Source organism: Mauremys reevesii, linkage group 9, assembly GCF_016161935.1.
Source record: "Mauremys reevesii isolate NIE-2019 linkage group 9, ASM1616193v1, whole genome shotgun sequence".
In the NCBI taxonomy this organism is placed as follows: domain Eukaryota; kingdom Metazoa; phylum Chordata; order Testudines; family Geoemydidae; genus Mauremys; species Mauremys reevesii.
This window is the reverse complement of record NC_052631.1, coordinates 90872861-90898156: the sequence shown is the minus strand read 5'-3', so window position 1 is coordinate 90898156 and position 25296 is coordinate 90872861. Positions and strand designations below refer to the sequence as shown.

The window sequence follows — 25296 nt, the reverse complement described above, 5'->3', positions numbered from 1 at the left end:
GAGGGAGAGGAGAAAGTGGGCAAGTGGCATGAATCTGATGAGAGAACATGCTTGCAGAACCACTGCCAAGTTAGGGGACCTAGCTAGCAGAACAAGCCCCAGGATGATGGGCTGAGATGTGCTAATGAAAACAAGGATGGCAAGGGGGCATTTGTTCATTCCTAAGTGAATGCTACTCACCTGTAACGAGTTCTTCAAGATGAGCCTCTATTTTCACACCTGTGAGATTCAAACCGCCTGTGCCATGAGCCACCAGGATCTTCTGCAGTGCCAGTTGGGGCCACTCCCCCTCTCCTCAAAGCCAAGGGTATAAAAGGCAACACAGGAGGATGGACTGACCTAGAGGGCAATGTAAACAGATGGAGAGGCAGATATGGGAGGCAGGAATGATAAACTGAAGCACAGGGACAAACAGGAGAGTGGCTACTGAGGAATATCTATCATAGCTGGCTGAGTGAATCAGATATTCAAGCTGGAAAAGACACAGTAGGTCCCATCTGAACAAGCAGCACCTAAAGAGAATTTACATTTGCCTCACCCAGAGGTTGGTTTTTAATCTGTTTTACAAGGCATGGCTCAGGGACTGGTTTTTGGAAGGTTCCCAAAAGTTCAGCAATGGTGGAAGAACACATCCCAAAAATGATGTCTTGTAGCAGCCAACTATTTGTTCTTCAGGCAGAGGGCTCTTCTAGCTCAGGCGGGCCAGTCCTGGAGACACTCCCACACTCAAACCACGTATTTGAGCAGCACAAGACTTTTACTTGTGAATCTCTCCTTGACGTACACAAGCACAGATACATTAGTGTAGTGGATAGAAATAATGAAGCACAATTTGATTTTGCTCAGGGTTAAGAGCTCACAGTCAAAGTAAAAATAGGTTTTACATGCCACCATGGCATTTGCACATGTCAAGCAGTACTTCTAGGTAAAAATCCTTCCAGCATTAACTCAGTTTAGTACAAAGTTGATTAAGGTGCATTCATTAATTCTCAGTATAGCAGAAAATTTATGAATAAACTGGAACACTAGTTATAAAGTTGAATTGTTCAGCTGGTTAAAGACTTTTACACACACACACACACACACACACACACACACACACACGAGAGACTTTTACTTTGCTAACTCTTCTAGAATTGAGGTTTCACACAGAATTTAAGATACATACAAAATGTGGCAAATCCTGGTTTTTTTCTGGAAATAAAACTGTATTTTTATTGTAGTTAATACCAACTTTACATATTTTTTTCCTCTTAACTGCATTTCCTCTGCTTTTAAAAAGGCAAAATTTCTTTCCTGGGACAAAAAGAATAAGGGAACTATACTTTTAAATGGTATCAATTTTTTTGTGGTTGGACATGTGTGTTTGTTATTACAAAACTATTAAAATGTGAAGGAACAAGTAATATCAAAGACACATACAGTAACTGCACTATTGGCTGCTGGGTTGTGCTAATACAATTGGACAGAACTTTGTAAGTTCTTTCTCTAATAAAGTTTTAGAAATTAAATGAGCAAAGTAAAACAATAATATATCCCACAACAAGAAAATGCAGCATCTGTTTCTTTAATTAGGGATCTAGGAAACTCCATCTCTTTATGCATTCACCAATGAAACTGGACACCATGAAGCTCAGTTAGCTTGAGGCATAATAAGTTCATAATGTCCAACATGGCCTTCTTGCTTCAGTTGGTCTAATAAGTCTTCCTTACGTCTCTTTCTGCTTACCACCAAGAATCTATCATGGCCCTGGCCATGGGATTTACTTTTAAGACCATATTTTTGGGCAATTTGATGTATCTGCTTCCGCTCGTCATTGGTAAGTTCTGTAGAAAAAGTCAAGTCAACATGACTATCTGAGCGCGCATAATTTCGAATGATCTGCTCAATATCTCTTTTAGCAATTTTGTTCACCCTTTCCACATCAAGCCCGAGTCCTTCCCTTTTAAATTGCTCCTTCACTGCAATAGGCTCTCGTATCCCTTCGCCATCTTTCCCTAGCCCACCACCTGTCCAGCCCATTTTTCTTAAAATCTGATTCCCTATGTTGTCTTCTTTTATCTTCTGTTTGAAAGCCTCTTCCGCTGAGCGGCCCCGAATCTCATTTCTTGAGATGACGTCTTCGACGGTGCCCTTCTTCAGGTTATTGACGACAGTCGGCTGTGTCTTTTTGAGGATTTTCACAGCTTCCTCCGCCGCCTCGTGCTTCACAGATTTCTTAACCCCAACTGCTTCAGCAATGAACTCATTTTCTAGCATCACCTTGCACTTCCACCGCATTCCTGTCATCCTTTCGAAGACATACTCCACTGTCATCTTGTTGAACTGAGCAGTGTCGTTCAGTGTGCACACGGGATTCTCAGAGTTCTCATAGATAACAAGATCCTTCAGGTCTTTCTTTTTGCCAGAAATCCGGGATGAACAGCCCACTTTCTGGACCTGGGTTGTTTTGATGGGTGCCACATTGGACTGCATCTTTTGAAGAATTTTCAAAGCCTCATCTGCAGCTGCATGTTTGCTCGTTTTCTTACTGCCGTATCCCTCGGCTAAGCAGTGGTCTTGTAAATACACTCTACAGCGCCATGAGCGGTTTGACATTAAGTCATATTTGTATTCAACTGACATTTTGTTAAATGAAGCCGAGTTGTTAAGTATCCCTATAGCATCGCTAGCATTTTCCGTGAGGACAAAATTAGTCCAGTGTTTGGTTGAACTACTAGAACCTTGCAAGGGATCAGAACCAGACTGCCCAGATGAAAAATCTTTGTTGGCAGCTAAAAAGTCATCAAGCTGTTTGAGAGCAGGAGGCAATTCCTGCGGGCACGTGCCAGACTCACACACTACTAAGTCCTCTCGATAGGTATGTTTGAACTTCCGCTGAGCAACTTTAACTTCCACAGACTTTTGCAACAGCTTGACTGCTAATTCTGTGGCTCGATCCCTGGATCCATTTTTGCTGCCAGCATAACCAGTGGTTAAGTAGACATTTTGGCATCTCACTTCACAAGCAAAGCCATCTGTTGGAAGCTTCTTATTTTTTGGGAGGTCGGCAGGGGCAATTTCTTTTAGAGGAGCATAAATATATTCAGGATTTGTCTTACATGCCTGAATTGACCGAGTCAACAAATATGTATAGTTAATTTTATCAGTCCCAGTGTTAGCATCTGGGTTAGCAAGATTCTTCCAGATTGCTGCTGAGAGTTTGTCAATAAAATACTGCTTTGCTGTGATAACTGACTGGGGGAAAGTATCTGATGATGACTGGAGAACTGAAGAGGAAGTGGAAAGTTGTGGAGCACCACTCTGGGTACTGTCCATGCTGTTCAAAACCACACTGGTGGCAGTTGTCTGGCTACTTGCATAACCAAAACCCACCGAGTTGGAGAACTGGGGATCTGCTTCCTGGGTATTGAAACTGTTAAAAACAAAATCCACATAGTTTTCGACTGACTGGGCAGTGCTGTTTGTGTTTGCATCCTTGTTTGAGTCCTGTGTTTGGTTGTCTGAAGGATCTTCTTTTCTTTCATCTTTTTCACTACTGGCTACAAAGTGTACAGGCTCAAAACGAGGTCTCACGCGGAACCTGGGGAGGACTTTTTTGGGAGGCTCTGGATCTACGGAATGAGTGAAATTTACAGCATTAAAAAAGTAAGTTCTACAACACGGAGGGAGTATGTACAGTACGATCACCAGCAGTAACTAGTTACGTTTTTGAGTACAGAATTCCCGCTCCCCTCATCACAGATACCAAGATTTTCTGTATGAAGATGTATGCAATAGATAAGTGGAATTTTCATTCCTAGACAAGATACTGCAGAAGTATTTCCACTTCACCTACTGCTATGTAAAAAGGTGGTTTTGGTACTACTTGGGTTCATAGATTTTAAGACCATCAGATCATTTAGTCTGATCTCCTATATAACACTCAGTAAACAATTCCAGTTACTCCTATATTGAGCACAGTAACTTACATAAAAATGGCCATACTGAGTCAGACCAAAGGTCCATCTAGTCCAGTATCCTCTCTTTCGACCGTGGCCAATGCCAGGTGCTTCAGAGGGAATGAACAGAACAGATAATCTAATCATCAAGTGATTAATCCCATCACCCATTCCCAGGTGCTGGCAAACAGAGGCTAGGGACACCATCCCTGCCCATCCTGGCTAATAGCCATTGATGGACCTATCCTCCATGAGTTTATCTAGTTCTTTTTTGAACCTGTTATAGTCTTGACCTTCACAACATCCTCTGGCAGAGTTCCACAGACTGACTGTGCTTGTGTGAAGAAATACTTCCTTTTGTTCGTTTTAAACCTGCCGCCTATTAATTTCATTTGGTAACCCCTAGTTCTTGTGTTACGAGAAGTAAACAACACTTCCTTATCTACTTTCTCCACACCACTCATGATTTTATAGACCTCTATTGTATCCCCCCTTTGCCATCTCTTTTCCAAGCTAAAAAGCCCCAGTCCTATTAATCTCTCCTCATACAGCAGCCATTCCATACCCCTAATAATTTTTGTTGCCCTTTTCTGAACCTTTTCCAATTGCAGTATATCTTTTTTGAGATGGGGTGACTACATCTGCGTACCATGGATTTATATAGAGGCAATATGATATTTTAGGTCTTATTATCTATCCCTTTCTTAGCAATTCCCAACATTCTGTTAGCTTTTTTGACTGCCGCTGCACATTGAGTGGATGTTTTCAGAGAACCATCCACAATGACTCCAAGATCTTTCTTGAGTGGTAACAGCTAAATTAGACCCCATCATCTTATATGTGTAGTTGGGATTATGTTTTCCAATGTGCATTACTTTGCATTTATCAACATTGAATTTCATCTGCCATTTTGTTGCCCAGTCACTTTTGTGAGACTAAATTTTGTGAGGCAGTGTTTCCTATTGGATAGAGCACTAGACTGGGACACAGAAGACTTGGGTGCCATCCCCAGCTCTGTCAGTGACTGTGGCAACTCACTTCACCTCTCTGTGCTTCAGTTTCCCTGTCTGCAAAATGGGGACAATGGTACTGACCTCCTTTGTAAAGATCTGGTGAAAAGTGCTCTATAATTGATATTGAAGCATAGCCTCCAAAAAGTCTCGATCTGAAGACTTCAAGAGAGGAAGAATCCACCACTTCACCCTCACTTTAAAAGTCTGTGCCTCGTTTCTAATTTGAATTTGTCTGGATTAGAAACAAGACACAAATTTTACAAAAACAAATACTGTGAAGACAATCACTGTATAACTAATCTGAAGAATTAAATATCTGATGCATAAATACAGTAAGTAAAAGGGCACCCTTTCCCCACACCAGTAGTGGTATTCTGTTCAAACGACTGTAAAAAATTTAACTCCCATGCCCCAAATGCCAGGCCCGTGACTTCACCAGTGAAGCAAAAGGCCATCTCAAGCACTTAGAAAGAACAATCTGATCCAATGCTAACCTGTCATGCTAATATGGGTCAGGCTGTGACGTACATCTAGACACCTCTGTTGCAGCATATTTATCATAACCCAGTTCATCTGAGATCAGTGGAAAAAACACCCTGACATCTAAGTCAGATCCTTAAGCTTTAAAACTTTTGCAAGTTCCCCCAACCACCCCAACTCTGATTACTTCTACCATAAGCCAGCCACCAGCTGCGGTGAAGGAGAAATCCAGCCTGCTTGTGGTGTAACTCTGTGCACTAAGTTGTCCACTGCTTATCTGGCCTGCTGCCATCTCCCCCCTGAAGCATCCACTATTGGCTACAGTCAGAGGCAGACACTGGTCTGTTCTACAGTTGCAGTTCCCGTGATCCGAAAATCATATCTGAAGCAGCAACAGAGAATGAGGTCCCCTTTGTTATGCAAGCAAATATACTCACTGGCATAGGGAGAGCAAGGTGGAGAGTAGGGTCTTTTTGGTGGCTTAGCAGGAGGTACCAGCTCGAATGATGGCATCTCCCCAATATCGATACCTTCAGCCATCTTGAAGACTTTCTCCATAACTTGCGAGCCATACCTGTGTTTCATTCAAGGACAGATCGCATTAGAACATGCTGACAGGTTTTTACCAGACCTCTCCCACTTCCAGTACCAAACTCCTGGTGTCTTTACAACCAAGATTTCAGTATTTGCAACCATGCAGACAGCAAGACCTCACCATCTCACACAAGAAAAAAATATGCCTGTGTGAAATATGTTGTACAATATAGCGTGGCTTGTGGATACTTCCTAATTAAGTTAAATTGGGACTAGAAAGCTGCCTGTGACATTACAAGCAAAACTCTGGTCAAATCTGGCCTGATCCAATACCCATTAAAGTCGACATTTACTGGCATTGGATCAGGCTCTAATAAATGGTGGTGAAAGTTTATGCTGAACCTGTCATCAATTCCATGCAGGCAGATTTATGTGGCTGTGTGGAACCCCAAAGAATCGGGAGACTCTCTGTGTGGCTCTCCTTGCAGAACTGGGGCCCTATGGAAGAAATCTGTAATAAGGCAACAAGTCACTACTTTTCATACAGATTCTGAACAAACTCATGTATCGTAGCATCAAATATTCTGCCAATCATTCATCGCAAGTCATTGAATGGAGTTTTGAATTAGTAAACTGAAGCTCCCTTTGAAGTATTTGCTATTGAAACGTACCACTTAATACAGCAACAAGGAAAATGTAAGTGGCAGTAGAAAAAAAACATAGGTTAATGTACTGGGTTTTAATTTAGTGGAGTCAGAACAGTATTGAAACTGTGACTCATTGCCGCTAGCCTAGACAAAAAGCTTAGTGACAACCTGTGACATGTCACCAGACATTTGCCATCACTGATGTCAGACAGCAGCTAAGGAACGCGTCAGTTTTTACTGTAGGAACTCAGCTGCTTTTTTACTAACAATTATTACTTTAAACAACAGTTTTATTTTTAAATTAGCATTGATGTCACTGCAACATTTCAAATCCCACTGCCACAAAAGTGACGGTATAATAGTGTTATTTCATAAGGAGTCCTGCATTACCTGAAGTCTGGTTACTGCTGCAAAAGAATGTTGCATTAGAACTGCAAAAATCATTTGCAGTTCTAATCTGGCAGAATTCATCAGTGTTACAGAATTCCAGCTCCTGTAATTTATTAAATCTTTTCAGTATATTGAGATGGAAAAAGCTGAACTGAAAAATCTCTAACAAAGGATGATGGCCTGAAAACACTGCATAAAGCCATGTGCTGTAGATATTCCATCACAGTATAGAAAGGATACACTGTTCTACCACAGGGCTGGTATTTAAATTAAGCAGAGGCTCAGGTCAGCATCTTATGTCTATCAAGGCAGACAAAAACTAAAGTCATCATTAGGTTCTGAGAACAAAAGCCAGAGATACTTTTTTTAAGCAAATGGCCTTTGATTAGCTTTTCAAAACTGGTGCTACATGTGTATGGAAAGTCTACTCACCAGTGGTATGTGAGAAGCTTTCCTTGCAATGATGGAGACCTAACCAGAATTTAAGCTTGTGTTTAAATATTAGGTAACAAATATTAAGAGCAAGCTCTCTGAATGCAAACTGAGACAGTAACTTCTTCCTGAGTCTGCAGAGACACTGCAATACCTACACTGCTGCTCATCACTCGTCCAAGCAGCTACTATTCAGAACCCTGTGAGCAGCAATTAAAACTGTCAAGAAACAGGTCGATTTCATGCTGCTGCTTGAGAAAATTAGAAGCAGCCTCAGCAGCAATGACAGGCACTAGAGTTATTCATGGAAGAGAGGGACCCAAAAATGGCAGCAGGGGGAGACACAGAGCCCCCACAACAGCCAGGAGGTGGAAAAATGGAAGCCCTTTTTCTCTACCAACAGGACCAAAGGGAGGGTTGGAACTTAAACTTTATCCCCTTTCAGCTAGAGGATGATACAAAAGAGGACACCCAACCACAAGGATCCAAGAACTACTTCTGGCTAATGGGTCAATCCTCCCACTAGCAGGTGCCTGGGAAACAGTAACAACCAGGGCTTGAACAAATTATTAGTTAATATAATTTAAACAGCAAACTTCCCCCTCCACTTTGCCTGGCAGCAAAGACCATTTTACATTAGACATTTTTTTCAGAACACATAAATACAGCTATATTTCATAAGAGAGTCACATGCCAGTCTCCTCCTCTGTCCATTCCACCACTGTATGGCATGTTAATTTTGCACCTCACTACAGTATCTTTCGGAAAGTCTTCCTGCACAAATCTCTTGACTGACAGTGTCTGCACCATCTCATATCTGAATTATTCCCTTGCGCATCGTCTGTGAGTTTGTAAGTTCTTCAGGGAAAGTAACCCTATTTTTTGTGGGTTCTGTGCAGCACTGCTTACACATTTAGAGAGTTCAGTAACATCATTATTCAAGATCTGACAGCCTTCCTAATGCCTGTGTCGGGCCAGGGTAGAAGAAATTAATAAAGAAATCTCCAGTGGAGACAGGGGACATTTTAGTCTCATGTAACTGATTTAAATATGGCTATTCCGCTTTGTAAGACGGCAGCAAAAAACAGCCAAAGAAATAATAAGGGTTGCCCAGTCTGTAATCCACAAGTAATTCCTCAGTAACTGGGTCTTCCTCGGCACCAGTCACATGACAGATAGTGCCCTGCATTGAGACGCATGCAGTTTCACTTTTGTTTTCAGGTCAGTTTCAGGTTCTCTCTATATGAGTGTTTCTTAACCATCCCTCCATGGACCTGGACCTGCACGCAGCAGCATCACAGCAGGGTTCCATGCAAGTGCAGGAGTCAGTCTGCATGCATTTCATTAATAACGATAATCAGTACCCTAGCTCCATAAGCAACTTTAGGCCTAGCAGTTTTTAAAGAGATGGTGAACATGCAAACATGGTTGAAAATGGGTTAATGGGACATCATCAGATTAAATACCATGGTTTTTTTTAATATACTATGAAGTGCTTCCTTACATCTGCTGTCAACACAGCGTGAGGCTATGATTATTTGTGCTGTGGTAGGGTCCCCGGTCAAGGATCAGGACCCCATTTATGTTAGGTGGTGTACAGACATAGAACAAAAAGTCTCTGCCCCAAAGAGCTTCCAGTCTAAGTGTTAAATATTAAAACACAATGTGCCATTCATGTTATTTGCATATGGATTAAATGATAAAAACCGTAACCAGTTTCACTGTCTGGCTCACTCACACTAGCACAATGAAACATTTGGATTGTGAACACTGCAGGGGATGTTTAGATCCAAACTAAGACGGTTAATTGAAATTCAGACAAATTATGAGAAGTGTCTACTAAAGTCAGGCCTCATAAGAAGACTTAACAAATCTTAAATTTTAAAATCTAAATTATCTTTTAGTGTTTCAGAGCTTTGCTTAAGTATTACCTGCCTCGCTGAAGTTAGTCACTATACTTTTAAGTCATCAGCAAGTTCCTATTTTTCTTTAATTTCTTTATCCTCCCCACACCCCAAAAAATCATTAATTTTACAAATGTCAGTCAAAGTACACAGGGAAAGCAGCCCTTTCATTCTGACTAGCAGGGATATGGAAATCTAAAACAGTATCCTAGTTACTATATTGTGGTTTCCACAAGTTAATGTGATTGCTGTGTCTAGGGATAGCAACTACATAGCTCTTTCGTTACTGAAGTCTGTTTTAACGTAGCCAGAAAATTCAGTTTTACGGTGCTTACTTTTCACTATTTATATAGCTTACTTTTTGCATTTTTCTTATCTTGAACGAGGGAAATTGACCAGTTTCACTTTTATTTTCAGGTCAGTTTCAGGTTCTCAGTATACTGATGTTTCTTAACCATCCCTCCATGGACCAGTGCCAGTCCCTGAGATTGACCTGATACAAGTTAGGAAGGCAGAAAGCCAGTACTTGGTATCAAAAAGGCTGAGAAACACTGTCCTACACTGAGTTCCTACATTGTGGGAGGTGATGTGTTAAAAACTGATTCTGTTTAGTATTCAATAAAAAAACAGCAAGGAAATATTCAGTTTGCTCTTAGCATTTACATCTCAAGTATGCAGCATTATGCTAGGGCCCGGAAAGTGGGATGCACCAAAAGGAATAACTAAAAAAGAAAGCATCTGTAAATTAATAGTCAAGAGAGGAATATTCAGACTTCGGAATCAACTGGTATTCCCTCCCTATTATGTTCTATTTAAATTTCTCTTCTTTGCTTTCAAGGCCTTTCATTACGCGGGCCCCACCTACTCTTCTGATATGATTTCCTTTTGCATTCCCCCAATTCCTTTCTGCTCTTCATATGATGCTCACCTTGATCACACTTTCACAAATCTCTCCATGCCTTCTTCTGTGCTGCCCCTTATGGCTTTGCCCCTTCCAAAAATCTATTCCTGAGGGCTCCACACTCATCCAAAGTCACTCCTAAAAATGCACTTCTGCAGCATCACTTACAGAAAATGAATGGGTTCACACTAATTATATAACCCACCAAGGAACCACCAAGTCTGCCCAAAGAGAGTAACTGCGCATCTATAAGCGATGCCGTTGCCTAAGGCGTACGTTATATCCCCACTATCAAGTCCACCATTTCAGATCTCATCCTCCTGTGACGGGGTGGCCAAACTTACTGGCCCTCTGAGCCGCACACGACAATCTTCAGAAGTTCAAGAGACAAGGCACAACTGCTGGGGATCAGGGCCTCAGCCCCACGAGAGGCACCTGACAGAGCTTCAGCTCTGCTCCTGCTGAAGCCCCAAGCCCCAGCAGGTGTGCCCCGCAGGACGGAAGCCCCAAGTCCCCCCTCCCGCTGGGCAGAAGCCTCTACCGCACCGTCCTCCTGCAAGGCAGAGGTCCTGTGCTCCAACCCCACCGTCTGCTAGGAAGACAATGGGAGGGGAGCAGCCTGGGGGGCTCCGCGAGCTGCACTTTAACCATAGAAGAGCCACATGTGGCTCATGCCCCACAGTCTGTGCTACGAGTTCTGTCCAGGTGGAGATCTGGACCCATGCAGGGCTCAGAGTAGGAAAAAGGCTTTAGATGATGAGAGCTCTTTCTGTCTGAGTGCCTCATCGTTTCATTTTTCTTTATTCTCCTGCACCCTCAGGTATATCGAGCATCCCCCGGTTTCCATCATTAATTTCAGTCTTGTGCTGGTCTGTTCAGGTTTCTGGGTGTCATGCTGAAGGATTTCACTTCTTTCTTTATTTTTCTGTGTAACATTTCTCTAGGTCGCTCTCTTTTTCTCTTTCCAGGTGGTGTCCATATTATCACTCGCTGTAGAAGTCGTGTTGGTGGCATCCTTAAAGCGTGTCCATCATCATCATCATCTTGTATTTGATGCTTAGCTTGGTTTGCTCTACTCAGAATTGCTGATGTTGCAATAAACTCTCTCCAATGGACTCTGAAGAACGTCCAGTGGGCAGTTACTTCGGAAGGGTGCTATAAAATAATAATATAGCCACCCCCCTCCTTTTCCATTCATGTCTAGAGGAGTACATGTAACTCCATTGTCTGCGAGGGGGTTTAAGGAGCAGTATGAGTTCGGTGAATGGGAGCCTTCAGGAATAGATTATGGAAGGGGGTTTCCAAGCAACAGGGGAGTGGAGGGGGCAGCATGGAAGGCACTGAGAGGAAAGGTGGGATCTGGAGGGGAGCAGAAAGGATGGGAAGGATGGGAAGGAAGGCAACGGGAAATCGGGCCTGAGATGTAGACGGGAGCCGGGGACCGAGGCTAATGAGCACGGGTTGGAGGGGGGTGAACGAAGAAACCCACCGACTCGGCCGCTTCCTCCTGTCACTTCTACGCTTCTGTTAACACGGACTGGGAAGGGAAAAGCCGGCCCCGATGCCCCATCCAGGCAGCCCCAAGGCCACCCCCCCCATCACCGGGAAGGAAACGTCCCTCCCCCGGGGAAGCCGGATCCCCACCGCGGGCCCCCTCACCTGCAGCCCATGAAGACGTGGTTGGTCCAGAGCACGGAGAGCGACAGCAGCTGGTCGATAGCGGCGCCCGGGTAACTGGCCAGGTGGCGGAGGATGAACTGGCGGCGCAGCCCCCAGTGCCAGTCGCTCTCCTGGTACTGGCGCCACTGCTCCAGCACCGGCTCGGGCACCGCCTCGGGCTCCGGGGGCGGCGGCGGCTGCTCCGGAGGCGGCACCGGGGGCAGCGGCGGCGGCTGCGGGGTCAGGAAATCCCCGCCCAGCAGCATCCAGCCGCCAGCCATCGGCTCGGCCAGCCTGCCCGCCCGAGCCGGCGCGAGCCCGGCTCCCGGCCTGCGGGGACAGGGAGGGCCGGGCCGGGCCGGGCCGGGCCCCACGTGCGGCCCGAGCCGGGCGGAGGAGAGGCCGGCCGGAGCCGGGGATCCCGGGGCGGGCCCCAAGCACAGGCTCCGCGCGCCCCCCGCCCCACGTGCGGCCGCGACCCCCGCGCCGGGCCCCTCGCGCCGCCCGCACCCCGTTACACTGTAACCTTTTTTGTTACACGCTCGTCACGTGGGCGTGACATCAAGAGATCGCGAGAGGGGCCGGGCCCCGCTCACAGCGCCCCCTGGCGGCGCCCCGAGGCGGGTGCGGCCGCCCGAGGGGGGGGAGGCGCTGGGAGCTGGAGGGGGCTGCGCATGGCGGCCGCGCGGCCAGAATGCGGCAGGCCCAGGGCACGAGCCAGCGGCCGGGCTGCCAGGGACGCTGCGCTGGGCGGTGCACGCGGGAGGGAGTCTCGGGCGGCGCCGGGGGTGGAACCTGCTGCTGCCCAACGCGCAGCGCTGCAGGCTCCGCCCCGCTGCACCCGCACTTAACACAGGGGCTGCGCTCCCGCCCTGGGCCCGAGCCCGCGGCGCCGCGCAGCACAGTGGGGGGCGGCTCCGGCTTACAAGGACCAGCACGTTTGGCGCCCCGGCCGCCGGGGGAGCTCGGGTCGGGCAGGCTGCAGCCTGGCGCCTAACCCGATTTCCCGCCCACGGGCCAGCTCTGGGCTCGCCGCGCCCGCAAAGACCGGAGTGAGCCACTCACTTCGCAGCCTCTGCTAGTGCTGGGGCTGCAGGGCCTTCACCTCAGTTCCCCCTGAGCCACCTTTCAAAAGTCCCTCTGACAAAAAACAGGCCGGGCCACACTCTCAGCAGCCCCAAGCCCTGGGGACTCAAGGGGGGATGGGTGGGGGTGTCTACACCCACACACACTGACACTGTATTTTTAAATTATTGGACATATTTTTTAAAATATAAAATCTTAACTACATCGGAAAATAATTTTCCTGTCAAACATGTCTCCTTGAAATGTCAATCAATGCAAACATCTCCCGCCATAGCTCCCCCTTGCAGTCTAAACATTGCAGTGTTGTGCTAGTGCATGAGAACCAGAAAGGGACACCGAAAAGTTAACCCTGGAGAGAAGAGAGTGGTCAGCAAGAAGTGAAGCTGTTGGTGTCACCAGGCATGGCCCAGTGTTGACAGAGGGGTGGAAAACAACAGTGCCAACGAAGGCTCCCTGTATCAGGCCTCTGCTTGCCCGAACCGCTTCCATGTTTAGACTTTAATTAACCCCACAGGCCAGGTGGAAAGAATGGAATGTGTGGCAACTAGTTATCAGTACCAGGAGGCAATTATACAGCCTGCTTGCACCTGGCTGAAGGGAGTGAAACAGAATGACCGGTCAAGAAAACTTACTAACGAGATAATATGTTTGCTGCCAAGTCTTTATAATGTGCTTGCTGTATGGGAACACGAGGGGGAGGAAGAGGGGTGAGTAGAGGGAGGGGTAGGTAGTAGGGGGTAATAGAGATGCTTAGCTAAAATCATGTATAAAGAGAGAGAGCTGTTTGTATCTGTGTGCAGGATTTGAGATTGCTATGTCTCCCTTGCACCACCTTATTTGGGCTCAAATAAACCTTTTTTTTTCTTCTCCACCCTGGTGTGTCTATTGGAGCGAGGCACTCCGGGCAACGAACCACTGTTGCTGTCACCTCGGGCCTTTGTGCCGGCAACAAAGCGTTCTGGCTGCTTTGGGAAAATCCCTGCTTTTACACTTGGAGACCAGAAGCCATTTGTTTCTGCACTTACCTCTGACTGGTGCTGGATGGTTGTGGGACACTAAATCATGGTAATAACGGCAAAGGTAGAGAAAGCACAGAGGAAGGGAGGATTCCTTCACGCCTCAGGCACAGACCTAATGACCAGCATACTCAGCACCATCTTGCAACTCCTGTACCTTCTGCCTCTTGGTTGTCACCTCTCAGGGAGATCATGTCTATGCAATGAGCAACTGTCATCTCTGAAAAAGATAAAATACAAAGCATCCCAAGAGCCTGGGGAGAGATGTTGGTAGCAGAACCTGCATCTCTGTCGAGCTGTGGGTTGAAGACAGTGATGGACTTCGACATACTGCAGTGGGAGTCAGACTTACTGGCCCAAATACCTTGATTAAACACCAACTTGTGGGGAGATAAAAGACCTAAAAACTTAAGCATCTCGAATTTGCAATAGGAGCAAATTTCTGGGGTACCAGAGAACAGGCAGGTGGCTAATGTTCCCTGTATATGAAAGAGCCAGTGCCTACACTGTTATTACTGTACATAGCCATCAGACTGGATCCCATAGATATAGGAAAGGGAACACTACCTCCATAAGAGATACAGGCAACTGATAATACAGTGAGTAAGGGCCATGCACCCCTCCTGCAGTAAATCCCATTGATATAAATGGGAATAGGTGCCTAAATAACGCCCACTTGCTAATATGGCTGCTTACAGGCCAGGGCCGGTGCAACCAATAGGCGAACTAGGCGGTCGCCTAGGGTGCCAAGTGGTTGGGGGCACCAAAGAGCAGTGGCCTGGCTCGGCAGGGAGGAGCCGCCTTCCAGAGGCACCGGAGAGCCAGCGCGTCGGCTTGCAGGGGTAGCGAGCCCCAGCCACGGAGGAACCGGTACGGCGCAGGGGGGCCAGCAGCCCTGCAAAGGCAGCAGCACCACGAGCGGGGAGCAGCAGTGCCCCCTGCCCCTCCTGCCCAGGCTGCGGCCTGGTGCCCCCCCCTGCAGGCTGCAGCAGATGCATGCAGGCATCGGCCCCCATGCACCCCCCCGGCTCCCCCCTCACCGCTCTTGGGCTCTGCTGCTCCCAGGCGTGTGAGCTGCCGGCAGGGCACAGGGCCCTGAGCCTGCTCCGGGAGGGGCAGCAGCGGCTCACACGCCTGGGAGCCGCAGAGCCCGAGCGTGGCAAGCCAGGGTGGCGCATGGGGGCCAGCGCCTGCATGCATTTGCTGCAGGAGCCCCCTGGGGGGGGCAACAGGCCACAGCCCCGGGAGGAGGGGCGGCAGACGCAGCTGCTCCCCGCTAGCGGTGCCGCTGCCTTTGCAGGGCTGCTGTCCCCCTGCGCACTCATAAGATTGATTTAGTTTGGGTGCCAGTGAGAGTCAGAAGAAGAGCTCTGCCTCTCTATTTAGGGTTCTTCAATAACTTGATACCCCATGACATTGCATTTTTGGCCTTTTGTGTTTGAAAAGCAGATTCTGTGTTCACCCTTGAAAATCTTGGTTACATTCCAGACCAATGGTACAGAATTCAGAAGAAGCCCTAGATTATAGCTTATCATTCAAAATGGGAATAGTCTTCAGATTTCAGATAAAAAAAGGCCAATTACATGGCTGAGAAGTAAATAAGTATTTTAATGTGTTTATACAAAGTGAGTTTGTTTATACTTGGGCCATCACATCTTAAAAGTCTTGTTTTACTAACTTTAATATTGTTAAAAATTCACAAAGTAAGAAAATGACTTTGAAAGTTGAATATGGAAAAACTTTTTTTTTGTCCTTTTCTGCCTTTTGAGTTACTGTTACTCAAATACTTGCACAGCATATTTTGAAAGTCAAATGAAAATCAATGAACTCATATCAACTAAGCCACCAAGTCGTTAGGTTTCCAGAAGATGGTGAGAGAGAAATACATTTTTTATCTGAGATAAAGAGCCTAGATTTTCCTGAAAGTTAGATGAGCAATCAACTGAATGGGATTTGTCAACTGCAAAGTTGATTCTTGGTAGGCTGTGCCAAGTGACTTTTTATCTATTAATTTGGATTTCATTCTAAAAGAAACATCCCACAGCCATACGCACCACTGAGAACCTGCCCAGTTGTTTGTGCACCTGTTACATCATGTCTTTAGACTGTAAACACCTGGGGACTATCATTTACTATGTATCAATTTAGTTCCTAGCACCATGGGGCCCCAACTTGGTTGACGCCTCTGGCAATATAAATCTTTAATATTAATATTTTTAAAACACAGTGCCATAGGAATTGGAATACATAACTCCATCCAGAGCAGCAGCATTTCTCCAACCCCCATGCTACACGCATTGAAGCATGTGAGTAACTTTAAACATAGGACGACTACTCACATGGTTGAACTTATGCAAGTGCTTCAGTGCTGTGTTGTCTAATCATCAGTTAGTAGATGCAATGGCATCTGAAGTGCTCTTTAACCATAAACTGGCAGATTAGTGTTGTCTTGCACCTTAGGACATATAGTACATGGTTGCAAATAGTCCTGCTTAAGGGACTCACACTGGGTACCCTTGTTGCAAATTCCCGCAAAAGGTGCCGGGCTGCAGACTTGGTCATATTCCCCTTACACCTTTCACCACATTGGTTGCAGATATGGTAGCATGTCCTCTAGGGATGGTGTACCATGCACACTCCCTGTCCCTGCTCTCTGGAGTTCTTGGGAGGCAATGTGCCTATTCAATGGAAAACGAGGCATATGGGTGTCATGTTGGCCCAAGGATCTGTCTGTGCAAGAGCTCGCTCTTCTAGATGTTCCTCTGAGTTGCCTTGCAAGGGAGAAGAGAGTGTGTGTTGCAGGAATTCTGAGGAAAAGCTGGGAATAGAACATGGATCTGCTCACTCCTAGGCATGTGACTCTCACACAAGACCTTCCTTCTTAGCAGCGTGTATGATTTATAAGAGAAAAAGATTTACAACCCAATAATAAAATATGCCCTCTGCCCTTGTATTGTCTGATTGTATTCACTACTGATCATTACGAAATATCTTTTTAATAATCAAGAGGTAACAGGTGCGGTTAGAGCTATAAAGGCTCGTTGGGATTTGCCCCTCAATGAACTGATGTGCAGGCGAGGGGGCGCAAGGTGGAAGTTTCACCTAGGGCGCATAATAACCTTGCATCGGCCCTGGATCAGGCCCCTGTGTGTGATACTCAAGAGTTATTATAGACTATACAGAGCAATTAAAGACTGCATGAGGCATCCGTGGTCCCTTACATCTGTGACCCCAGGTCCAGCTCCTCAAGACAGGAGGCCTGAATATAGTTCAATGAAGCAGTATCAAGTCCTTTGCAATGAAGCTATACAACCGCTGAGGCCCTCCTGGGAATTGCTCCGCTGCAAGGCATGTGAAATCAATCAAGGGAAATGGACATTTTAGGCTGATTGGAAACAGAACTGCCTTGCTACATGCTGCAGGTTTGAAAATGAGCTGCTAATTGCAACGGTAGGCCCATTCAGAATACCTCTATCCTGCAATAAAACACGCCTGGCTGGCCCATGTCAGCTGACTCAGGGTCGCAGGGCTCGGAGTCAGGGCCGGCTCCAGGCACCAGCGCAGCAAGCAGGTGCCTGGGGTGGCCAATGAAGAGGGGCGGCACGTTCGGCTCTTCGGTGGAGGGAAGGACGTGCTGCCGAAGAATAAAGCAGCACGGTGGAGCTGCTGCCGATTGCGGCTCCCCCACCCCCGCCGCTTGGGGCAGCAAAAACCCTGGAGCCGGCCCTGCTCAGAGTGTAGGGCTATAAAACGGCAGTGCCGATGTCTGGGCTCGGGGCGCAGCCTGGGCACTGGGCCCCCGACAAATTGTAGAGCACTGAGTACAATTCTGCTCCAACTGTATCTAAAGCCACCTCTTAAGCAACCAGTTTGTTAGCCCCTGGGGAAGTCACTTAGAGATTTCACTGCACTTTTACTCTCCAGTTTAGAGAGCTCATCTACAGTTTCATAACTTTGACACAAACAATCTTCCCTCAACCAACTGAGCATCTCCTAGTTTAAGCTGTTGTTTTTTTGCCATTTGAGAGTACTGCTGTAGTTAGCTGTATATCAAAGCAGACAAATATAAACTGTTATAAAGATGAAACACATAGTAAGTACATGACAGGTTGTTCTGGATACTTTAAACAAAGTATTTCATTGCTCATTTTGGGCAATGATTCTATCCATTTGAGGTTTCATACAAACCAAAACAAAAACATTTTTAAGGTTCAGCCCAGTCTACTTTAATCAGCCAACCTCAAAGTGCAAAAAGCAAACATCCCATAAAAGGCAAAGAGCAAATTCAATATTTACATTTTCAGTTTTAATAATCTGCAGTGCCAGTAACACACAAGGAAATGTAACTACTAGCCTGACACTGCCTTCTGAAAAAAGGCAGCTAAACCATTCTTTATATTAAAGTGCAACTGGCTAAGAGAAAATCCATGTTGAATTTATAGAGCTTTCATCCACAATACATTTTGGCATCTAAGGTAGTTCTGTATTTTCACCTGCAGTTATAATATTTCAGGCCCTAAATTAAGCAGACAGAGACCTGGGAAAGAATCGTATGCAAGATCTCCAAGGACAACCCAGAGTGTGCTGCAGGAACTGGTGCTGGCAATTTAGCAGGAGGCACTTTCCATCAAGTCAGGACTGCTTCAATGCTTCAGCACAGAGTTAAGGGTGTTGTGCCAGAGATGAAGTATTCGGGATGAGATATAAAAACCACACAACCTCCCCCGCATCACCATTACCCCCTCCCCATCTTCTCAGTGTGTTTTCCATATTAAAAGAACCTGTGATACTTCTGACAAACGTGTTAATCCCATATCCTGGGGCTACATTGCAAAATGGCTCATCTACTAAACTGCATACATTTCCGACTGGCAGATTGACTGACTTAGGGGAAACCCTCAGCACAAACAACAGCAGGACACAGCTGGGTTTTTGCATTTTTTTTTAATTGAAAATTGACATTAAAGTTAGAAAGGTGTCACGCTTAACAGTGCTGGTTCTTTAATGTTTGTCATGTAAATATATATATATGCAGTGCAGTTTTTCACACTTCCATTGTAAAAAGGAAACAACAAAAAAAAATAAAGGAGAGAGACAGTAGAATGCAGTTTGGAAAAACATGCAGTGAATGTTCCAAGGGAGAACGAGACAAGCGAAAAGTTCTAGAACAGGCGTCAAATGCATTTTAAGGACACTGCACTCTACTCACATGGTATTTGGATGGAGTATTACCAGCCACTGACAGCTCCACCCCTCCCATTTCAATAACTCTAAGTGTAAGATCATTCTCTAACTAAAGCGCACAGGGAAAGGTTAGACTATTTGGAGCGTTTTACGCAATACATGATTTCACGTTAAAAAATTTTCACTCAACCTGTGGTCAATCAGGTGATGCAGTTTAATAAGGTGGTGGAGGCACAAACAACACTAATGGAAACATTTCCTTTTTTGCTTTACTTCCTTGTTAAAATTAAAAAGTATTTTGTGGCTGTCAATGTGGCAAATCACCCCTTGTTTATATCTCCTTTGACAGCGAACGTAACAGTTTTCAGAACAAACCAACAAATTCACATACTGAAAACACCCCATCATGCTTCCACAGATCCTTAGGAGAGTCCATGACCCTTCTATTAGGCCAAATTAGAGGAAAAAACATGGCTGTAACCCAACGTTTTGAAAATTTGGCTACTGGTTAATCTAATCACATTTCTGTTGCTCCTCCAAGTTTTTTGTACATGATCAGCTTTCCTCAATATCGTGTGGTCTTGTCACACAAAATACAAGACACTTCAATTTTAAATACCATGCAAGTCAGAAAAGAGCTTCTTTCGAAGACACTAACACTGAAGATTCCCTCCCCGCCCCCGACATTATAGGATCCCTAAACTCTTCTACAAGTGGCAGTCTTCTCCCTCAGACACAGTGCAGCTGGCGAGGACAGATTTAAAAAAAGCTACAGAAAGAGAGAAAAACAGGAGATTATCAAAAAGGAGAAGGACATTAAAAAAAGCAAGAAATAGAGACTCAACATGAAAACAATAGAAGAGAGATGGGCACATGCAGCATTTCTAGGCAATTACGGATCCCGCAGAGGGCTGCTCAAAGTGCTTGAAGAAAACCAGACAAATTAAAATTTGTTTAAAAAATACTTTTAATAGCATTATAAAAAAAAATCAAATGATCTAAACCAACCCATAATGCAGCAAGTAAAAGCAAGATGAAAAGCCCCTTTCAGCTAATCCCTGGAACCCCTGACAAAGTGAAACTGACCGATTTCAGAAAACATGCTTACATTCCACAGAGCTGAAAGAAGCAAAGGCTTAAAATATTTCAACTTCTAAAAAAGAAACAAATGCTTTTTTTGGGAAAAAAATTGTCTTTACAGTGAAACAGGATACCTGAGACGAATATAAATAAATTGCAATCAAGAGTTTTAATAGTCCTGATTTCTCAAACGAGGCCACACCTTAGTTTCAGTTATGGATTACTGCATGAGGTTAACTGACCACTTGAGTGACTATATGGATGGAAAGGGGACTAAATACACACATCACTCTAGTGCTTTAAACTCAACTCCCCCTTAACATCAATGCACATCACAGAGAACAGATTATATGCCAGCCTTAGAAGGATACTATTTGGAACACCTTGTATCAGTGTATGCTTAACTACTTCAGAATGTAGGACTATGTACAGCCCTAGAGCCAGGAGTTTGCCAGAAGATTTGGGGCAGTATGTGTCCCAAAAGCTCGTCCCTGAATATAAAAATCATGGTATTCAGTAGAAACAATGAAAAGTTTACCTGAGTGGAATCTATCAATGTCGATCAGTCATTAGTTTTAAAATGAGCATGTGCAGACAACTGATTACAGCAAAACTGTCTCTCACACGCATTGAAGTAACCAGCTCCCATTTAACCAGAAGGGTATTTGGGTGGGAAAGGGAGAGGGGTAGGAGGGAAGAGGGATGTTTGTTTCAAACTTTGTAAGATGTGCAAACTTCAGATCTTTCTAGGTAAAATTATCTCTCAGCATATAACTCTGCACAGAAAGATCATTTTTCACCCAGAATGACAATGCCAGTGTGCTTATCTTACACAGAGTTTTAAAAAGTTTAAATGTGTTATAAAGGCGATATTTGCCAACATGGACCCTGACCCTGCAATGGGATCTGTGCCTGCAGAGCCCTGCAACCAGGCAGAGCCCAGCGCACATGGATCCGACTGCAGGATTAGGGCCAGTAGGAATTTCAAATGAGTATTAAAATGTCCATGTGACTTGGGAAATCAATCAAATGAGAAAGACAATTAATATTTTACAGCTATTAAACAAAGCATCCAAGATACAAGGAAAGTTCTTAACCTCTCAGTCATGCCATAATCAAACCTAGGTGCTGTTGTCTTCTTAAACTCACCAATAAATATATTTTCATCTGTACTATTATTTTGACAGCACAAAAAAGCAGCACAGAACTCATTTCCACATCCCTTAATAAGGGGTAGGGGGTGTCCATTAAATGTAGGGGGGAAAATAGAGATTTAAAGTTACAATGTCCAAAAACCTCATTACTGACTTCTGTTACATGATTTAATAAAAGCAATAACCATCAGTACACAGTAAAGACAGACTCCTGAGGAAGCTATCTAAGAGAGCAGTTTTGCATAGGAAAGCCAGGACTGAAATATTATGAGAAGCTGTCAGTTTATATTAGAACCTCCAATTTAACAAGTAAATGAAGGTCCATTCCAGCCCATTGTATTCAGGGATTACTATTCAGTACAGAGCCATGGATTACTGTAAAAGAAGGGCAAAAAAATGTAACGTTAACCAGAATTCACGGTCTGAGGAAGACTATTTTAAACATTTCCCCATCAAGAAATATACAAGACACTTACATGCAGACTGTGGTCAAATGTATATTTAGTGGTCAAAGTGTACCTGGCCCCGGGGTAAAATACTGGCCCCACTGAAGTCAGCGGCAAGAGTCCCACCCTTTCTGTGCAAATCGCGCATTGAAAATATTTTGCTGAATAGAAAACTTAAGCAACATGGCAGCAGCTGCTTAGGAACACACATGCTGATCTTTTCTAGGCAATACTTTGTGTATTAAAAGTAAAAAAATGGACAGGTCCTGAAGAACAAATCACATGGAAACTTTGCAACATATCTTTCTTCATAAACACCAGTTTGTTCTAGCAAGTAAATACGGGCCCTAGCCATCCATGTTCCCTGAGTTCGGATCCAGAGTTTGTTTCAATCCACTGCAGTCATAGGGCAATAAAGTTACAAGGACAGCCTAGACTGAATCAGATCTCAACCGCCCAGAAAGGGGGGCAGGGGAGATGGTTGGATCTGGCATTTTGGTTCAGTCCACCATTGGGAAAGGGAATAAGTCACAGGGATTTTGCTACAAAGATTGGATCCTGATTTGAGTTTTCCCAAAGTTTGGGGCAGAGGGCTGTTCCATCCTCTGGGTTTTGGCTCAGGCCCATCCCTGCAAACATGGCAAGTTTTGTAACAGTCACTTAAATTACTCAAATTAACCAAAGCACATCTAAAATAATGATGGATTAGATGTTTATACATGAAATGAAAACAAAAAGAAAAAAGCCTCTATCTATAGGCAGCCACATTTCACCACGATGCATGACTACAGCATTCACAGGCAATCTGTCATAGGGCTCAGGAGTCATGGCACTAAATGCACCCAACAAGCAGCCGTGCTCTCTTACCATGCAGCCGTGAAACAAATATGAGAGAGAAATAATCGTAACAATTCAGGACAGAGAACACTAGTTCTGAAAGCGCTTGGCAAACGTGCTACTGATCCAGGGAACAGATAGCAGTGTTTAGCATCTCTTGTCAGTTCCACACAGGTTATTGCTGGGTTCTTCACCAAAAGACAGCCAAGGATGCAGACTCTTTTGCTTTTTTAAGAGTGATGAGAAGAGGAAGGGAGTGGGAGGGTAAAGATGGGCAAATAGGCACAGTGGCGTAACTGCATGTTAACTGAATGTGGGAGCATTCGGTTCTGGTGCGAAGGGAAAGGTTCTACAGGAAACCCGAACTGAAAATGAAAGAAAAAGGCAGATTAATGTTTTTATGGATTAATTTAAAAATAAAAAATAATATGGTTCCTAAGATACAAAACAAATGAAAATGTTACTACGTGTTAATAAAATTTAATTTGACTGATTACAAGACATGCTTTTCACACAGGCACACAAAGCAGTGGGATAAACCAGGCTTCTTTTTAAAACAATTCTTTTGGAGCTCTGCAGATTGCAGGATCTATCATCAGTGGATCATTTATACCCTTGCAAAACAGTGACACCCTGTAGTACTCTAGAGATCAGTAAGTATTGCGAGTATTTTTTGAATTGCTGAAAAAGTACCAGATATACATATTAAGCTCAGCAAGGACAAATACCCATTCAAAAGGCACCGTCTTGCAATTGTGTATTTTGAACAAAAGAACTTTATTGGATTCAGAGCCCAGCACACAACAGCGACCAGTTACAAGGACTGCTAAAAGCAATCCAAAACCAACAAGAATCAGTAATGTTCACTCCAACGGCATTTTAGCACTGAGGGCTTTGTACTCTCACTAGAATGAACATAGCTGTTCTTTGAGCTTATTTTTCATGTTCAGATCCCGAAAAGCAAAGAATTGTTCTTTTCTTTGTTTTACACTGTTCTCATCGGCAGCAAGAACACTCATCTGGTCAGATAGCTCGAGAGATTTCTTTGGTGTATTTCAATCAGTATAGGACACTTCTGGATATCTTACCATTAAGTGGAGCTTGGTAAACACGTTAACTTCAATTCAAATGCCTCACTTACAGTCAAACATTTACTTTCTATTCTAATTAGGATTGTTTCCTCCCTCTCTGAATAAAACTAGAACTGGCTTTTATTTCTCTGTTTAAGAACGGACTGTGGGTTTGTTAATAGCTAGATCCTAAAGAGAGAACTTATTTTAAATAGGTTTTAGTATGTGTGATGGTCCATATGGATATGATCCTGATTCTCTTTATAAAAAGTGGGTATATATTATGATTTTAAGGGCATGTTCTTACAGCAGTGCATGCAGCCTCTATTCATGTTGATAGGGCTGATGCTCCACCATCTATTTATCTAGTAGGAAATTGAAAAACTTACATGTACGCTTATTCATTCCAGCTCTAAGAAAAAGTAAGTAGACAGCTGTAAACATCAGTTTATTCTTCATCCATCCCAGCGGGATCTGGGTGGCTTTCCCTGTCTCCTTCAGCCAGATGAGTGCATTTCTCAAAAGCTGTCATTATATAAATTATCCTCCCCTTTACGACACAGACCCTGAATGCTGAAAGCACTTGCTGACTGTAAGTTGCATTAACCCTGTTCGGCATTGGAGGACATACATCCTCACGTAGACAACGAAGCCTCCCTAACGCTATGCAGCCCACAACATTTCCATGCTACGCATGTGGCAAGAATAGTCGTTAGAGATGGAAGAGACCAATGATCCAATGACCAATGATACTGCAGTCAAGACAAACCTACTTATGCAGGGTGAATAGTTTTGCAAGGCTGGTTAAAATTCCTTGAGGACTAACGTACTGACCCATTTAAGGAAGAAGCACTTCTGTAGCCTCTCTCAGGATTAAGGCAGTTGGATGCTCCTGCAGCGTTCACGGCATGGCCCAGAGAGGCATGCGTCAGTGCATATTTACAGGGGAGGGTTTTAGAAGATTGACTGTATCTGGGGTGCTAATCTTTTTTGCCAAAAATCCCATGTTTAATATTAAAGACTACTAGCACCCCTTGCTCGATATACAAAGCATAAATAAGGTTTCTGACCTCTTAATCTGACTTATGGAAGCCTGCAACCTGTGATTCTGGATCACTTTAGATAACCAGCCTGAACTGGATTTTCACTTATTTGGCAATAGCTGATTTAACAAATAATTAATGCTTTGTGATTATTATGGTGCCTAGGGGTGAATGGAGGCTCAGAGAAGTTCAGTGACTTGCCCCAGGTTACAGGTAAACCAGTGGCAGAATCAAGAACAAAACTCAGTTTTGGAACCAAGTCCTGCACTACAGATATAATACTACATCCTAGATTAAAACAAAGCCAATTTTCCACCAGCTAGCTTGAGTCTATTATCACCATATGCATTTCTATAGCAACTGTTACCATAGTATCTGGGAGGCCTACATGCTTAATGAATATAATTTCTCTCTATAGGGCTAAAAGAAAAGAACACAACTTTTAAATTAGCGACACAAGCTAAATGGCTGTGAAGCT

General features: G+C 44.5%; 2 protein-coding genes across 6 annotated transcripts in view; both read right to left on the bottom strand.

Moving 5' to 3' along the window:
* Positions 1–1551: 1551 nt before the first annotated feature.
* On the bottom strand, positions 1552–12318 carry NKRF (NFKB repressing factor). The gene is made up of 3 exons (XM_039487558.1): positions 11903–12318; positions 5873–6009; positions 1552–3615 (listed from the first exon to the last, which is right to left on the bottom strand). The coding sequence occupies exons 1-3, from the start codon at positions 12181–12183 to the stop codon at positions 1634–1636; spliced, it is 2400 nt and encodes a 799-aa protein (XP_039343492.1). The 5' UTR covers positions 12184–12318; the 3' UTR covers positions 1552–1633.
* A 6642-nt stretch (positions 12319–18960) lies between these two features.
* The window catches only part of SEPTIN6 (septin 6), a 42529-nt gene continuing 36193 nt past the window's right edge, over positions 18961–25296 (bottom strand). For 2 of the 5 annotated variants that reach the window (XM_039487938.1, XM_039487936.1), the window contains one exon: positions 20138–23070. Coding sequence is in view for 4 of the 5 variants with exons in the window: in XM_039487936.1 (XP_039343870.1) it covers positions 23055–23070 (16 nt within the window). In the remaining variant the exon portion in view is untranslated. Of the gene's footprint in view, positions 19958–20137; positions 23071–25296 lie in introns of those variants that run through there. The other 3 variants (XM_039487937.1, XM_039487934.1, XM_039487935.1) reach the window with 3 other exon arrangements.